The sequence below is a fragment of the Larimichthys crocea genome, chromosome XIII (genome assembly GCF_000972845.2).
Source record: "Larimichthys crocea isolate SSNF chromosome XIII, L_crocea_2.0, whole genome shotgun sequence".
NCBI classification, from domain to species: Eukaryota; Metazoa; Chordata; class Actinopteri; family Sciaenidae; genus Larimichthys; species Larimichthys crocea.
The window spans coordinates 7,758,235-7,776,856 of record NC_040023.1 but is presented as its reverse complement, the minus strand read 5'-3'; the positions used below and the strand labels follow the sequence as shown (position 1 = coordinate 7,776,856).

The 18,622-nt window shown below is 42.1% G+C and overlaps 1 protein-coding gene across 1 annotated transcript; it reads right to left on the bottom strand.

Moving 5' to 3' along the window:
• Nucleotides 1-259: 259 nt before the first annotated feature.
• Nucleotides 260-16,741, bottom strand: sacm1la (SAC1 like phosphatidylinositide phosphatase a). The gene is made up of 20 exons (XM_010745979.3): nt 16,632-16,741; nt 13,894-13,991; nt 12,491-12,565; nt 12,269-12,396; nt 9,566-9,715; nt 8,562-8,621; nt 8,433-8,466; nt 8,208-8,309; nt 7,981-8,066; nt 7,447-7,530; nt 7,293-7,361; nt 7,127-7,206; nt 6,830-6,928; nt 6,613-6,751; nt 5,546-5,615; nt 5,374-5,446; nt 5,196-5,289; nt 4,989-5,081; nt 4,837-4,894; nt 260-4,089 (listed from the first exon to the last, which is right to left on the bottom strand). Exons 1-20 carry the CDS (start codon nt 16,658-16,660, stop codon nt 3,953-3,955), a joined length of 1,758 nt encoding a protein of 585 aa, XP_010744281.1. The 5' UTR covers nt 16,661-16,741; the 3' UTR covers nt 260-3,952.
• Between the last annotated feature and the right edge of the window lie 1,881 nt (nt 16,742-18,622).

The following is an 18,622-nucleotide window of genomic DNA, read 5'->3' as shown; positions in this document are numbered from 1 at the left end:
CAGATACCACAGCACACCTTGGAGTCCATGCCATGACGAGTCAGGTGGCAAAAGGTGGGATGACTAACTAACTGACTGCACAAAAAAATTGTCTTTTTGGCAAACATGCTGATCAAACTTCATCTGTTTAACAAAATCCTTAACCTCAGTGTCCTTGATGGTAGTAAGATCCCTGGTTGTGGACCTGATGGTGTACATACAGCACATTAATACTGTAACGGCATGTTAAATGTACAATAAAGCAACCTCAGTGGTAATCTTTGTGTGTTCACCAGAGTTTATTGACAATTACAGAAAGTACTGGATGAAAGTCTGACTCAGGAAGGAGAGCACTGAAGACCGCTGAAGAGGAAAAACACTGAAGAGTAATTTACAATGTTCCACCACAAACTAGACGAACAACTGATTCTGGCTTCCATCGCCTCAGATAAGACTTTAGTTTGTAGCCTTAAAATGATAAAACATTCACAGCTATACGATCCCAAATGTTCCTATTACGTGACAATAACGTCCCAAAACAAACCATCAGCCGTACTGCACAGGGCTGTAACATCATTTGCAAACTTGTGACACAAATTACAACTCAATATCTGCTAACAGAGGTTGTAAGTGCTTCATTTTATACACTTGATTATTTTTTAAAAGAGGAATGATGATTTAATGGTTTGTTGACCTCATTCTCTACTTACATCTGCGTGAAGCAGGTTGTATGCACACATACTGACCACAGTATGAATGCAGTGAAGTTTGCAAGTCATGTTATACCATAAAAATCTCATAAAACACCTCGAGTTGAGCATGGTTTATGTCACAGTAACATGTCATTGGCTCCATTTTTTAAAATCTTTACAAGCATAAATTACACAGTAGAGATATAATGATCACATGAATCTGGAACCTTCATGTTGAAACATACTTCAACGGAGGTGCTGCCGACTGCTGAAACGAACACCCGCACCCACAAATCGCATCTGTAAAGACTAAATTTTAAAAAAGTACAGGCATTACAAGGTTATGTCGATGAGACGGACTTCACCTACACTGCACTGTGACACATGAAGGGTGTGAAACTCAAGGTCCAAACATTAATGTAGCTCCACAACAACTCCTTTTACTGACCATATGATGCATGTCTAACAAGTACAGTGTACCTGAAGATGATTTTTTTAAAAAGAAGACGGTGCACACAAGTTAATATCAACAAGTTATTATCTAGTGTAAACAAGATATTCAGATATTGTGCACACATCTTGATTCAAACAATTATTATTATTATTATTACGCACAACTTGCCATCTTGTTCCCAGACACACAAGTCCTGCTCACAGAAGTTACCTTGATCTGTTACCGTCACAAAGTTACACAGATCAAGATTTTTAGACATCTTCGAGAAGCAAGCGTGATCAGAGTACAGTTGTTCTTATACTAAATTCAACAATAGTTCATAAAACTAATTCGATCACTGATCCGATGGCTTGTAAAACCTGTTACATGAGATAATGTTTCGCAGGAATGATCTTAAACACGTCATCCAAAACTAACACGGCACAGCTCGTATGTGAAATCATACACAGGACAGAAAGAAAGTACGGTGACCAAAAAATATAGAATACATCATAAATTAAACGTCAGAGAAAGGTTTTAAAGCCAAGTCGGATCTTTAATGATTATATTAAAAAGGTTAACTGTTTGTAACCAGGTCAGTGGTCCAAAATTTTTTTTGGGAAGCGATCAGAGCAACAGAAACTCCAAATATCTGTATGAACAGAAGCCGAGAGCCTCTGTATGCTGTTTTTGTGGTGCTTCTATAACATTTTATGACTGCCATAACACGAAATTCAATGATTTATCAGGTAATATAGACATCAAATTGTGGTCATAGCAGTAACATTATGCGTAAACCTTCCTTTCACCGCTTCTGTTTTCATATTTCTTTCTTTTTACAAATGAGAGGAATGATCAATGACAGACCATGGAGTCAGTTAACTCAACATAACGAGGCATTGAAGTCCCGATATAACCACAAAAAAAAAAACTAATGTCTTCAGAGAACGTCAGAATTAAAGCCACAATGTGTAGAACTGGAAATGTTCAAACTCTGGCTCTAGTCCCAGTCGTAATATCAAAACAAACAAAAAAAAGACACTATGCATGTTGACAGGGATCAACCCAAAGACGCTGAGAGGAACAGGCTTTAAAGCTACACAGTCGTGTCAAATCAGCCTGGTTGCATACCTCTGAATAACAGCTCGCATCTCTGATTTGTTCTGATTTTCAAATTTGTCTGGTGTTGTGCTCCCATGGTAAAGAAAAACAAACATCTACCTTTACTTTTGTGAGTGGAATTTAAGAACATAACTATCTAGTCAAGTACTTAGCTACATCCATGAAAAGTAGTTGGGTTAAGATGTTGTAAGTCGACTCATAAACTGATATTTCTTTGATTCTCATGAAAAAAGTGTAGCTAAACTGCTTCCAGCCGTTACTGCAGCTCCTGTGTTGATTGAAAATGACACAGACGAGATCTGAGATATCACTTTCTACTGAGGGACAATCACAAGATCATCACTAACACAACGCTATAGATAGAAAGTGGTGCTGCAAAGCATTTCCAGGTCATGTAAAGACTTTGTTTCAAGGTTTAAGGAGCGTTTTTCCATGATGATGCAGAAGAAAAAGTCAGCGAGGCGACTTACAGACATAACTTACAGAGGCTGTATTGATCTCATGAAGCTGCGTTGACTTTTCTGTTTCCATTTTTCATGGATGAAGCCAAGTAGCTGCATAGAGATGTAGACGGATGTCTTCTTCTCTCTTAATCCTGTTTAAAAAGCACTAAATTGGCTAAACGAGCACGGTATCAGACTTATTTGAATCACTGAACAAGACGCAGAGGTCTGGACCCGGGCTAGAAAAGCAACACGTTGTTTTCACGGTTCTCCAAAGTGCAAAATGACCAGATAAGTCTCCCAAGTTAGCCTAAAAGGAAGACATGTCGTTCACTCCAGCTACGTACAGATTCGCCAGATATTTATATTTCATCGTATGAAAGTTTGTAAGGCTTGTTACATTCAAAACTCAACACGTACATTCTGTATATTCATCTTTGAGTGTGGCAGTTTAGGGTTAATTAATATTATCTAGTATCTAATCAACATTTCTATATTAATAATGACTCAAATTACTACGTTTGACAACCCCACAGAGATTTGGGGACACCAACTCTGAGGCACTGCAGAGCTTTTTTTTTTAATCTTCCTTCAGCTCTGAACCTCGTGTACATCAGCTGCCCAACCCCGAACGTTTGCGAACAAGTTTCAACTTGACAACATGTCAGATATCGTGTTTGTAATTGCAGCTTTGAAGCCATCGTCAACCCCCACGGCTGTTTCAGTCCTTTTCGGGAAACTACACTTTACATCACTCTTGTGTTAGTTTCTGCTTGGGTGTGGTTACTTTTACTGGTATGTAGACTTTGACCTGACTGGTCTAATCAGCCTCGGCGCTTGTGTCTTTAACTAAAAAGGTGCATGAATGAAGTAAGAATTGTAAGAATGGGAAGCGATAAGAAAATGAGTAGTAGTGTTTATATATGTTTTGTTTTTTACTACAGACTAAACCGGTTGATGCCACAGATCCTCTCCGGCAACATAACACCAACAAAAACCAACCTAAAGATACAGTATGAGTGATGCAGGAGATGGAATGTAAACCATGAAGTGAAGGAGTGTGTGCAGTACAGAACAGAAGAAGGTAAAACAAGTAAGACAGACAAACAAACAGTGTTTAACAGGCGAGTACAGAGGCAGCAGATCAGTATTAGAGTCCAGACCTGGGGAGGAAGTCTGTGAAGATGACGAGGTATAGGAGCCTGCTGGGCTCAGCTACTCCTCAGTTTTATTTTCCTCACACACACACACACACGCACTCACACACTCATACCCACACACACTCAGTCCATCTTCTCCTTGTGAACCAGTTTGGGGGAGTCCACAAAGTCTTGGCCGTTAAACAGGATGATAGTGGCTGTGATCGCGCTGGCGGCCCCCCAGAACATCACGTAAGCCAGGGTCTCTGTCCATGTGTCGCCTGGAACACAAACGGAAGTCATTTACGGCGGTTTACAGAACAATAACAAGAACCTGACGCCTGAAGATCTTCAGCTGGAGGCCTGTCTGCACAGGAAGTGTCCGTCTACAGAGGCGTTTCACTGGTACTATATGCACAAAGCTGAGAGCCGAGGCATGTTTTAATGATTAAAAAACATGAATATTAGTGATAGAAAGCTTCCGATAAACACATCAACCTATAGACTTCTTTATTCCATTACGCAGACCTTTCCTCCCAAGCTTCTAAAGATAAAAAAGAGACTTTATGAAATCTGTGGATGCTTTATAAGATGATCAAAATATTGAATCAGGCCACCAGGGGGAGTTTGGGGATAGTTGGAGCCTTCCATCACGTTGCTAACCAGAGAAATTACCTGTCCAAGCATTTGATCTGAAGGTCGGTGATGTCGCTCCCAATAAACTGTCTATAAGACCAGTTTATAACTCTGACAAACCTATTGTATTTCATGTAACCGCAGAGATTCAAGTTGGAAGCTACAAACGTACCGAGAGACTTTTCAGATACAAACATGTCTCTCCAACCACATTTGCATTATATTATATTTGTATCAGCTCGAGAAAGAAGCAGGACCACGTCGATGTGTGAGGCTACACTGGAAACGCCGATACTATTAGACTCACTGGTTAGAGTCTCATTTCTTCAGTTAGAATACAGACACAGTACTTGTCATCCTCCTCTCACCATAGATGATATGAGTGTACTCACCAGCCATGAGAAGACAGACGATGCACATGGAAAATGCCACCAGCATGATGATGGGCAGCTGCATTAAAAAATTAAAAACAGGATTTAAAAGAGTCAGACTGACAGTCACACTTACTAACTGCTACTTGATAACAAACATCTGGTGTACTGACTGTGAGGAACTTCCAGTCCTTCTGCACGCGGAGAGGAGTCGGTCCGTCTGACTCGTCGACAGCAAAGTTACCCAGAAACAGATCGATGGAGTCCTGAAAGCAGCAAGACCATACTGATACATTGGCTGGACATTTCTCATCGTACACACCTTTTCCTAAATCCCCTCAGACTCTAGACACTGTGCTTCTATCTACAACAAATCACACCTGTCTGAATCCATCAGAGAAGTTGTTTTTGTAGTAGCGAATCATGGAGTTCCAGCCATCCATCAGCAGCCCCCACCTGGTCCTCTTCCCCGTCCTGATGGAGAAGTGAACTTTGATTATAAACAACACATGTTACAGTCAGCTGATGTGTGGTTAAAGGATGTTTACAGCACTCTACCTTGTGAAGTCTGTTTTCAAAGCTCCGGTTCCTGCATACTGCACAGCGCATGCATTGGCATTGTCAGCCCATGCTGGTTAGAGATCACATACAGAAAACAGAGTGAGTGCTACACTTTCTACGAATGACACCACACATGCTATAACAGTCGAGTGTGTCAGAGACAAAGTACCGTTCTTGTAGATCTTCTCGAACTCGGCCTGCTCCTCGATCCTCTGACCCACGTTCAGAACGCCCATCCTCTGTAGAAACAAGATGTGAAACTCCATAACCTGTTTGTATCTTTTCAAAATGATCGAATCCATCACAAACATGCGATTTAGTCACCAGTTAGCTGAGAAACACACATTTAAAAATGGAAGTATGGAAGTATCAAGTTCTTCTGCTGATGAAGAAATCCTCTCAAAGTAGCAGTGTGCATTGCGACCCTTTTGTTTCACCCTCTCCTTCCTAGTGTGACGGAGAAACTAAGACGGCCACGAAATACACGAAGAACCCAAAGTTTCAATCCGATTTCTATTTATACAGCACAAAGTCGTCGGAGGTCACGTTTAGTACCGTATTCTTTGTGATATCATTTACAGACACTCAACGCACAAAACTGCCTTTAAGAGGCAGGAACCTCGAACAGAACCAAAACAAAAAAGGTTGGCGGCCAATCCAATGGTTGCATTTAGCAGGGGAGAGAGAGCTCCTGTGTAAAGCCAGTGTTTAGTTTGTCTTTTCTGGGCTACTGTAGAAACATGGTGGTGCAACATGGCAGATTCTGTGGAAGAGAACCGTGGAAGACATCTGTAGATATAAAATACTTATTTGCAAGTGATTAAACACAAATAAAAACACAGTTATGAAGTTAACATTTATTTTTGCCATATTCCGAGAATAGAGCCACTCCTGAGTTTATATTGTTTTGTAAAAACTTGTATTTCCAAGATGAAAAATGAACTTTCGTCCTTCAAATTTAAGCCAGCAGATGAGTGAGCTCACAAAACAAATGTATCCACTAACACTTGTGTGTGAAGTACATCCTCCCATATCGCCCTGAAGTGAATTATTCAAAGTCTTCTCTCATTATTGTTGAGTTTCTGCTGACCTTCCTAAAAAATGGATCAAACATCCCAACATCTAAAATTCAGCGTGTTAACGAAATTCAATAACCAGCATGAACCCTGAATGTTAGACAAACAACAACAAGACTAGAAGGTGCACAACAGCGCCACCTAGTGGCTGTAAAGATACCTGAAGCTGAGACTGTAAGGAGCGTCGGGCCAGCAGGCTCTGGATGACGTTGGTCCTGTCCAGGCAGTCCATGCAGTTACTGCGGAAGACTCCTCTCTGCTGGGCCACCGTCTTGTCCTCCGAGTTCACCATGAAGTAACTGCACACAGAGAAAAAGTCTGAATACGTCTTCAGGGTACAGAGCCAGATATCAGCACAGCTGCCCGGGTTAAGTTACCTGTACTCGTCTTGTGTCTCGGCGACAGCGTCCACCAGGATCTGGAGACGGTCCCATCTCATGTGGCTGCACTCTTTGTGGAAGTCGAAGGCTATGTAACTGAGGACAGAGGAGACAGTGTTACGCTGAGAACGTCGGGAGTTAGGGGATAAGAGAAACCTGATTTTCCCAGGTACATTTCACCTGAATAGTGCTGAAAAGCAACTTTGTTAGAGTAATTAATTACTTTGACCACTAAAGTACACCTGAATGACACCACAGCCACTCGTACTCATTGGAGAAGGCATTGACACTTACTTGAGCATACCATTGTTCATGCCAGATACCATCTTGGCAAAGGCCTGTTCTAGAGGCTTCTCTGAGCCTTTTTGATTCACCTGGAAAAAAACAAAAAAAAAAACAGATTAACCTTCAGTCTGCTTGTATAAGTTTTTTAAACTGAGCTTGAAAGAGGAGTCCTCACCAGGTTCAGAATAGTTTGCTTCCCGTAAATGAGAAGCTGAGAGTCGAAATGCCGCTGGAAACCATCCATCTTTTAAAAGAAAAGTGGTTAGAATCAGACTTTTATACCCTTTACTGGTTTAAAAAGTACACAGAGACGTAAAAAAGGCTCTTACGTGATTGGTTTTGCTGATTATAGGCTTGGGTTTGTATTTGAGGTTGGGTCTCTGGCTCCAGTAAAAGGGCATGGAGCCTCGTGTCTGAGGAAGAACAGCAAGTCGATTGTGAACATCATTCTTGAGGTCCATGTAAAGTAAGAACATTCGGATAAAGCTCCAGGACTGTGTGGGTGTGTCCACTGAATGCGCTGAAGCCACGCCCGCTCATGGGAGCAATTTTGAAGCGACTGAAACATGTCAGAAAATGACATGACTAACTTCGAAACACTTTGAGCTGAGATGAATTCATCTCTTTCTCTCTGCTCAGGGTGGCCTCAGCGTGTCATCGAGCCACCCTTTAAGGACCGCCCACAAAATCCTGAACTGAAAACTGGTGAAAAAACTGTTTTAAAATATTGTTTAAAGTCTTTTCATGTGTTTTCAGCAACTATTTTACAACATATTTTATGTATTTTTAAAGAAATTACCTTTACACAGACTTTAAAAATTTTGAAAGTCTTTAATAGGATGACTGGCATCTCTTATACTTGCCTGTACAAATGAAGCCTTCGCTCCCTCGTACAAAACTAACTGCTCGGTCTCCACAAAGTTAGCAGCATGGCCTTCAGAGTCGATGCCTGTGGAGACAGCAGTCAACAGAAGACATCCATGAAGGTAGATAACCTTAGAGTGAGAGAGGCTGATCTTGATCAGCTATAAAGTTGTAACTCCAGACCGCTTCGCGCAACACTTCAGGGTCAGATTTCAGGTGTTTTTACCTCTAACGTAGTATCTGACGCCGGCCCGGAAGCAGCTTCTTCTGGATATGAGGATCCACTCAAAGATCTTCCCGTTTATACGACACGGCTTCATGACGATGACTAGTCCAGCAGGGTTAAGGAAAGGCTTCACTCAGGAACTAACTAATCTCATTTTATCTACAGCGTGTTGTAGATTAAATTAAAACTCTGCATGCTCTATTAGAAGTTATTGAAAAAGGATACATCCATGGACAACAGGGAGTGCAAACTTATGAAGCTATGTGGAAAGAGAATGATGAAATTTAATAAAAACAAACAGAAGCATGACTGGAAAAACAAAACGTGCCGTGAGTTATCGGTCGTTTGTGTTACCTCTGGCTGTGCAGCCAGTTCTCTCAGGAGGTTCCCGTTCCACACAAACCGCTGATCTGCCTGAAAACCACAACAAAGCAACAAGATTCACTGAGTAAGACGTAAAAATTATTCATGAGACAACAGCTTACAAATACACTCAGTTACACATATTTAAAACCACTACAGACGGTTACATAACCTTCATGAAGAAAGCATCTGTTGGAGGACGAAGAGGTCAAACTAAAGTTGGAAAAGTGCATTTGTCTGGGACTATTTTCAGCAGAGGATTAATTCACATTAGGTCCTCCGAGGACAAGGGCAGCGTGTCATTCGCCCTGCTGAGAAGATGATTGGCTGCAATCTTCCTTCTCTCCAGGACTCTGAGGTGTGCAGGAAAGATTGTGGCTGACCTCCTCTCACAAGCCCAGACACAAACTCTTTGAACCGTTGAGGACGCTGCGGTCCATCATCAGGACCAGAACCTCACGGCACAGCACTGGCCTCATCAACGAGGCCCGTAGCCCCCTCTGACACTGACTTTCACCACCCACATACCCAGGATACACAGACTATAAGTTAGATTAGCGGAAAACCTTTTATTCAACTTTTTTTCTGTTGGACTACCTCGTTTTGATTAATATCTTGCACATTTATCTACCGTATATTTTGACTCATGTTTGCCATGCACCAATAACACCAAGATAAATTCATGGTATGTGGCAACAAACCTGATTCTGATTCTCTAGTGAGTTTTTTGGGGGCAGCAGGACGATGTATGTTGGATTGAGTCATAATAAACAGTGTGTGTGTTCATGATACTGAAGGAACACGTCACCCAGTGCAACAGTGTGGCTAACGGATGTGTTTCTAATAGTTTTTGGACAATGGAGCTCTGTGGCACAGAGGAAGAAGACTTATCAGACTCTGATACACACATTTCTTGACCAAAAACATTTGAAAGCACAAGTCTCGATTACTTATTTATGATTTTAAGCACATGAATAAATGAACAGATATCTCACCCTCTCCAGCAGGCTCATCTCCTGGAAGTCGGGGCTGGTGTTGGCCAATCGCTGCAGAGTGTGCGTCAGGTCAAAGTCGGTGCAGAAGTAGAAGCCGTCTGTAGTCAGCACATTGTTGAGCATGGACAGGAAAGTCTTATTCTCCTGAGACTAGAAGAGGAAGGAGAAGAGGAAAAAACAAACTTTTAGTTTTTTTGGAAAACATGACGATGCACTTTGCAGAGTACACAGAACTGCATGCTCATAACTGGTACTGTATATGTCCAACTTTTCCACACCAACTATATCTTGTATCTGCTGAATTTAAATACCAACTCTCTCTTTTAGCATCTTTTCAAGTTAACATGACGCCTAGAATCGATACGAAACAATAAACGGACCCTTACTGGATAAAATCTAAAGTTAAGAGTTTGACTGGCAATGAAGCGACGACTACCAGGTCTTAAATTTTAAATAAAAGTGTCCTGTGGATGCTGCTTAATCATAATCAGCAACATGTGGGTAAGGAAAGGTGCCAGGCATAAAAATGAAATGCAAATGATGATTGTTTGGCCCCATGAAGTGCTGCTTGAACTATTGTCGAGGACCGCGGTTTGGCTGCTTGTAACATTCTCGAGAACGTTGAACGAACTTGTGTGAAGGATATTACAGAACAGATAGTTCCTGTCCTTGATCATAATTGGCTACAGTGCAGCTGTTGCCGAAGCTGCTGTGGTGAATTTTACTCATCAATAGCTCGGGGAGTGGAGTGGAAGTGCACAAGATGTGTTGTGCTGAAAGGTTTATTGAAGCTCAGCCAAGGAGAATAGAGGATCTATCAGCACGCTTGTCAGGATATCGTTTCTGAAGAAGCCGCCCTCTCTGGTTTGTCTACGCGCCCTCAGAATACATTATTTACTCTGACCGTAGTGATGATCTGAATGGACAGAAACAAACAGCTGCTCTGTATCTCAAAGAGAAGAAACCAGTCGAGACAAACAGTATGCTTGTTCCTGTGTAACCTGTGAAACATGTGACGTGCCAGTGAAGCTTTGCAGGAACAAAGTAGAAAATAACAAAAAGAAACACCTTCTTCTTCATTACTGTTTGTGGTTTTGATGTAGCAACACGATGGGAACTTTATCCTGGTGTTCAGTGCGCTGGAGAGCTGGAACTTCCTCCGATGTTGCCACCGATTTGAATTAACATCGAATTATCAGCTGATAAAACTGGTCAGCGGCTGCTGTCATATCCGCTGACAAAACTTAACTCCTCAAGTCTCAAATCAAGATCCCATTGTCGCTGTAAGCTGCATGCACGCCATGCTAGAGTGCAAAGTTCGACACGTGTGTCAACAGTAACTAAGGGGCTTAAGCGAGAGGCCGGTTTACGTCTGTTGTTGCCGGAGCTTAGCTTACCCTTCTACCGTTGCGTTCATCCTCATGAGGAGGAAGACAACGCGGATGTGTTTCATGCTTTTTAGAGCTTTGTGCATCTCTGCGGAGCTAAGAGGATCTCGTTGCAAAGCCAGTTAGCACCGAGAGTGAAGCCTGACGTTTACTTAATGCTGCTTTCTGACATTCCTCTCACCAGGTCACCCACACACTCTAATCTACGACGACCAACAGTCCATAATTGTTTCCCCGTTGCTATTTTGGTACATCTACAGTGTTTTCTCACCGTGAACCACATAGGCTGCCTGTTCAATTAGGATACTAGAAATAGAAGCAGCGTCAGATTAATAATGCACTGCCTGCTTCGCTGAAATTAGATAGCTCAGTGCGATTCCAGACTTCAAAGAATGACCTGAATGAGGACATGAGGTCTCGCTGAGAGATCGGACGCCTGGAGAAGTTGTCTGAATTTCCAAACCGCTCAACAGAACACAGCGTGATAGTCTAACGAACTATTAATCGATAGCAGACGACAGTAGTCGCATAAACTTTTTTTTTAAAAATCAGACAATCTACTGGTCAAACTGCGCTCCCGTCAGCCCAACTATCACCCCCATGCTTCACAGAGTGTGGGTGGTCACTTCCCGTACGCTACGCAACATCTGCCAGGTAACAACTCATCCAAGCGGACCGCTTAATGCAGATATTGGTGAGCTGGAACCAAACAAAGGTTAGTTCAGATGTCACATTTTTAAAGGAGACATCCTCGCTTGGAGACTGTTTTCTTAAGACTGTAAGTTCACCGTGGAAGTTTACATTTCATCTGTTAGTGAGCCTAAGCACAAGATAATTAACATGCACAAGCATCCAGACTCTTCACTCATTGTTCTTGGGAACTTTAACAGCAAACCAGGGATAAGAAGTTCTGGTCCATTGCTATACCATAATAAAGGACGCCTATCACTCTCTTGGGACTCACATCATAAAAGTGACTAGGCCTGTGGTCAAGACTGTGAGGAGATGGACCAACAAGGCAAAGCTGGAATTACAGGTGTGACCTGGACGGACTCAGCGACACTGTCATATCTTATCTTATTTTTATGTTTACATGTTTATGCCGAAAAAACTTGAGAACACAATAAACCATGAGGTAACATCGTCAGGTTGGGAGTCCTATAGGGTCTCTCCTTCTGCACTTTTGCCCACACTTTGCGTATCCGTTACAGTTTAAACGTGCCAAATCATCTTCAGAGTCACGTCAAAGACTGCGGAGGGCGTCGTTCTGATAGATTTGTTTTTTTGATAATAGAGATAGAGTGATCTTGCTGACCTGGATCTCTGAGAGATGCAGCACCGTCTTCTTATACGAGATCACGTCAAAGTCCACGGCCTTCCACACCGCGTGGCCCATGAGGCTGCCCACGTTCCTCTTCCTGGTGATGACGATCAGGTACATCCCTGCGTGGTGCGAGCGGTCACAGCTGTTTTAAACGTACAGGCTTCTAAAAACAGAGCACGGGCGACATGACGGCTGTCTCGCCATCGTACCTACCTGCTACCAGGCGAATGGTTCCCATGATGCCACATATAGGCCTGGTGACCGCCGAGGGAGGGACATCTTTTTTACCTGTGAAGCAAAACAACAGTTGCAAAGTTAGATGTGCTTCAACTATTAAATATAAGACAGCAGATCTATTCCTTTACTTTGATAATGATTACCTTGTGTCAAACGTATAATTACTGAGCAGAGCTCATCATGTGCTACAAAGAAAGGTGAGATAGGAAGCACATGACTGTACAGTGTTGTAAAGTTTAACCTCTTCCGCTCCAAACCTCTGTATAATGGACAGATGTTTGGCTTTATTGGGGGTCATTATGGGGACAGTTGGGAAGCTGAAGACACAATAAGTTAGTTCAGAGATAAATAAGTAATAAATATTGTGTTTTGTTTAGACACCTGTTCAAATATTCAAAGTTTGGAGAGTATAAAGGGCTTAGTGGGTTATGACTCAAGTATATGGTGGCCCTTGTCATAAGACGTTGGAGTAGTTTTTTGGGGTTGGACTTTTTTTTTTTTTTTTTACACATTGATTTGTTGCAAAATGTAACCAAACTTAACTTACAAAAGGTTTTAAAATCCTACATTAAAAACACGAAAGATCTTGAGGAACACCATAAAAAAGTCACACTGTAATTTGGTGTCACAAAGTTTTGACGTTTCTCTAAGAAATGCATCTTTCAGCATTTGAATGTCAAGCTCTTCTCTTCTGTGAATTGCTCACAAACCCTCCGTATGGTGAAAGCCATCCACCCTCTGGATGCCCTCGGTCTCTAGTTTGTGGTGGTACGGTTTCAGTAGGCTGTTATTATCCCAGAGGTTAAAATAGGTAATTTTATACAGTGAGGTCAGGTTTCCAAAAAAAATGGTCTCACTGCAATGACTAGAAAGTCTCAGCTTTCTAGTCACAATTTATGCAACCCCAGTTCTGTTTAGGGACACCAGTATGCAGAAATATTCAAATATATTAGGACAAAATAACATTTATGCTGAAAGCAGGCAAGATGCATGGAAAGAAGTGAGACATTCAGCCACTGGAGCTTTATTTAGCCTCCTTCCTGAGAAGTTAGTTGGTACCAATGACTGTCTGAGGTCTTCTAGTTTCATACGATACTAGTCTCTTCACTAGCTCTGAAACCAACAGTAATGTCAGCCAAGGATGTCGACATCCATACAGGGTGCAAGAGGTTAATGTGGACATCTCCTAAGCTTAAGATGGACAGTAGTCCTGTAGTACCACTCATGTCATTGATTGGCACGCCTAGATGATACATGAAGGGACAGAAATTAAAGTCCTTGAGTTCAAAGGTGGTGAAAGCTGAGACGTGCCTCTGTACACATGCGTTTCAACCAACTGTCGGCGATGCACAGCCTTTCAAATCTTTCAAAGACTTCACCTGTTAGGGTCATCTCGTTCGAGACCCGGTCGATTGCCAGCACGGCATCAGCCCCCTCATCGCAGGCCTCGATGAAGAACTTCTCCGGGGTTGTGTGCCTGGGAAAAAAAACAGGGGAGACGTTACAGAGTGCTTCATCCAGGGGTAAATGTTTAGCCAGGTTCACCAAACTCTGAAAATGAGCCTTAAATATCTACAGACACCACAAACACTTCCATGTTGGAACGGGAGGGCAAATCCTATTCCGAGTTATAGACAAAGCCTTTTTTTCGTACAGTGCGTCAGCCCGGCATGCCAGTACTTTGTACCTCCATTGTACCAGTGTTACCTGCATAAAGGTGTGTCCTGCTGAGAGAACGAGTGTTGGAAAGAGTGTGAATGAAGAGGGAGTGGTGTAGGTGTAAACAAAGCGGTGATTGTACAGTTACTTTCCAAAGCACAAATACCGACACACCTCTGCACAACCTTGCGAAAGGCACCACTTTGCCACATTGTGTGTGTGTGAACGCAGCCTCTTTTGCTCTCTGCTCTGCATGCATGTGTGTGTGTGTGTGTGTGTGCGCAGCTCAGCCCAGCTGACATCACCGCAAACCTGCTCGCAGGCGGTCGGACACACTTTGACCTTAGTCGGGCAGACGGTCATCTCAGGTGTGACTCAGCACAGCTCGGCATGTTTAAACTGGTAATGAAAATGCAAATCGGCGTGGCATTCGACGCAGCGTGGGCCACAAGTGGTAATAAAAACGCCCTCATGTCGTGGCTGTCCTTGCAGATCTACATATTATAGCCTACTAGTGGAGATCTGCGCTCTCTGGGTGCCCTTCTAGTTGGTCATGTGAGTCGTTGGAGTACGGATAACTCCACCTCTCCTAATGGGTTTTAAACGGACAGACAGCAAAACATGGTGAGAAATGTTGGTGAGATCACATCGACAGCTTTAAATGCCTGCAGAAGAAAAAATGTGACCTCCCGTTTAGCCGTTCAGTGACGTCCGGAGCTCACGGTGATGTAGTGAGAAACTCAGCTGCTGCAGTGACACAACCGCACAATCGCTCTATTGTTGGCCCCTCTAATAATCTAGATCACACCAAGCATGCCTGCGCTACCCCAACAATACGCAGTAGCTTCATGTTACCGAGATGCAGACGGTTTAAGGACAAAACTTTTTTTGCAACCTGAACTGTGTCCGGACAGTGTTAGTCGGTGAGGATAAGGTGTTCCTTACCCACTCTGGATGTTTATATGTCTCAAGAGTTATATAAGGCTCATTTCTAAATCATAGGATTATGTTCTACATCCTGGCGTTATGGAGCCGTATTTGAAACCAGGCGTTCTTTACATAAGAGCTGCAAAGCATGCCTGAGATTTCTGGATTCCTGTTTCAAGATCATGATTTTACAAGCGGTGTTAGGTTAAAACTACGCGACAAGGTTCAGAACATTCACTGCAATGAATTTACGACTTCATGAACCATAATGTGTTCATCGAAAAGTCAAAAATAACAGTGGAGGAGTCATTTTAATGGCTCCAAAATCTGTGGTCCAAAACGCGGTTATGAGACGACTTCTACGTATTTTATTTTATTCTGACATTTCTTCTATTTTAGCTTTATTTTGAAATACTGCAGTTTTCAAATGAGAAATCAATTTTCGGTTGAACATGTTGCAACTCTTTACGCCTCGTGAGCACACATTTCCCTTTCTTATCTCAGAGTTTTATATCTCAGTTTAAACTATAAAATGTAGTTTTCTGGTAATTTCCATCTCCCTTCTCCACAAAAAAACTAAAAATCCTACTATTTAAAATGATGTTAGGGCTTAAAGACACACTCATTTTAGATTAAACATGTTGCACAACTCTTATGCTTTATGAGATTGTGTGTGCTTATCTATCTGTCTATCTATAGTCGTGCAGCGCCGTGACCACGATGAAGATAAATGCACAAAGCCTGCATCAATTCAGATATTAAATTTAGTTTTTTGGTGAATTTGTGCAATAAGGCAAAGGATGCATAGGTGAAAAAATATAGATATAGATATTGTGGCTTAGAAATGAGCTGCAAAAACTCATTTAACGTGCAAAAAAACAGAGGAATGCTCTTTTAAATTCACAGTTTGAACACTTCCCTGGTTTCTCCTGAAACACAGTGCATGAGTCTGACAGACTGGTAGGACAGGACAGATTGGACAGACTGATGACTGATGAGTTTGAACAAGGGTGTGTCTGCAGAAAGTAGAAAGATCTGTCAACTTTCAGAGTAGTTAAAAGTGTTTACCTGAGCAATGAGCCCATAAAACAACGCACAGCTCAAGCAGAGCATGAAAAATGAATAAATAACTATAAATAATAATAAAGCCTTTGCAGCTGTAGCTAGGTTCACTAACTTATAACACCACCCGTCCGTCCGTCTGTCCGTCAGCTGTTTGCAGCCGTGGAGCATTTGACGCATGCACACCGGCGCAGTCTGCGTAAAAGGTGCCAAGATATAACGTTATTCTTCATAATGAATGAGTGTGGACAGAAACTTGGCTGGTTCCTGTAGCAGAGCCGAGCCTGTCAGCGAACTTCAGCCGCTGTGTCATCTGAAGAAAAAACTCAAACCCTGCTTCCTCCTCTGCTCCATCTCCCCCCGGGTTTAACGCGACCCGTCACCCCGGCTTTCGTTCGCCTTCTGGCGGACTTGTAAAGACGAGACAAAGCGGCGCAGGACAACGGTTCATTATATTCTGTGTACTTACAAATTGTATCTCTCGTAGGCGGTCGCCATCTTCGCTCTCGTCTACCTGACCTCAATGACGACAGCAGTGAGAGTGGGTTGACTAGTGGTGTGGCGTCCGTGGACGAGCCGCTTCAAAGAGCCGGCTCCTCCTAACTGACTCGGATCACTTACTCTTGGACGTGTTGTGGAGAAATTGCTGAAGTCAAAGGTCAATGGTGAGGTCAGGAAGGAAGAAAGTGTTCAGGAGCCTCTGATGTCTTATGCTGTATTATTTATTGCCGCTTGGCCCAAGGAGAATTAGAGACACTCTCAAAGTTCATCAGAAGTGCCTGAGTCTGCCCAACTCGTGCTGGTGGATAGACTTTAAACCCAAAGATAACACCACAAATACTACACGCCCCAGAATTAGTTAAAGAGAATGTCCTTACCGACGTTCAAAGAGCCGGCTTCTTTTGTAATGTTGGGAAGTTCGAGTCTTTTAACTGACTCGGATCACTTACTCTCAGACGGTAAATTGTAGTGGTGTGCGATACTGCATATTTTGATATCGATCCTGTTGTGGAGAAATTGCTGAAGTCAAAGGTCAACGGTGAGGTCAGGAAGGAAGAAAGTGTTCAGGAGCCTCTGATGTCTTATGCTGTATTATTTATTGACGCTTGGCCCAAGGAGAATTAGAGACACTCTCAAAGTTCATCAGAAGTGCCTGAGTCGGTCTCACATTCTGCCCAACTCATCCTGGTGGATCGACTTTAAACCCCAAGATAACACCACAAATACTACACGGCCAGAATTAGTCAAAGAGAATGTTTTTACCTATGCAGGTGTTATCATCGGAACATCAATGGCAAGCTATCTATTATGTCTAGGAATGCAGCAATAGGTCTTTTTGACCCTGGCCACCACCGTGTTGAGATATGGTGGCACCTACTGATCTCAATCAAAGCCAAACAACTAATACTGACGAGGACCTCAAGGCCCACATGTGACCTTGTGTAACCTAAGGATAGAAAATTCCATAACAGATCCGATACCAAATAAATACGGGCCAGTATCGCCGATACCGATACAGATACCGATCCTTTTCAATAAATCAGGTGGATGCGTCATTGAGTTGATAAATCTCAATTAATTTTCATGACCTTAAGTGTTTTTTTGTGAAATCTCAATTAATTTTCATGACCTTAAGTGTTTTTTTGTGATGTTTTTTTATTATTAAATAGTAAAAAACCCAGGACAGAATTAGGACAAAGTTTATAATTAAAATAGAAAATGCGCATCTCGTCACGTTCACAGCCGACACACCACTAGAATTTTGCAAAGCCAAGCTGTCATATCGAGCAGGGTCCACAAAAAAGTTTTTATAGGTGTTTCTATCTGCTTTGTGTAACAGAGTGGATCTACAAGCAAGTTAGTGCATTTATTGGGCGGTTTCAGAGAGTTACAAGGGTCTGTAAATGCAATGAAAACCATTGGCTACAGTAATTTATTAATATTAGAAAATGTAATTTTTTACTTTTGAATACTGACAGTACAAAGGCTGTATTGACTATATACATGATATATGTGTACAAATACAAATCATAAGTCAAAACAGTGCTAAATTTGGCTTTATTATGAAAGGTGGAAAAATGAAGAGCCATTTGGGAGCCGAAAAAGCTGACTCTTCTTGGTGAGCTGAGTCAAATGATCTGACTCCCTAAAAAGAACTGAACTTCCCATCACTAGGTTCCGTGTTGGAGGTTGCCAGATATGACTTGTAGAATACGTAGCTTTTTCCCCACACGACAGAACCTGGCAACCATGAGATTGGATCCTAACTACGATACTTAGTTCAAATATTTGAGTTTAGCGCAGTTATTTCTTAATTAGAATTGAAACCTGCTTCAGTTTTTACTCATTTTTACTAAAATCCATATCCATATGTGTAAATATTAAAGATATTTCTGATTTTCCCTTTTCTTCAAATGCGCATTTAATTAATTATATTATCTTTCTGTCATTGTCATTTCT

Bases quoted from the DNA above. Each gene is read 5' to 3' on its own strand.
- sacm1la (XM_010745979.3), bottom strand. From the start codon at position 16,660: ATGGCGACCGCCTACGAGAGATACAATTT. The intron at 6,929-7,126 runs GTAAGTGTCAAT...CTCTGTCCTCAG, and splicing joins ATGAACAATGGTATGCTCAA to TTACATAGCCTTCGACTTCC. The intron at 5,447-5,545 runs GTACTTTGTCTC...ATCTCTAACCAG, and splicing joins CGAGAAGATCTACAAGAACG to CATGGGCTGACAATGCCAAT.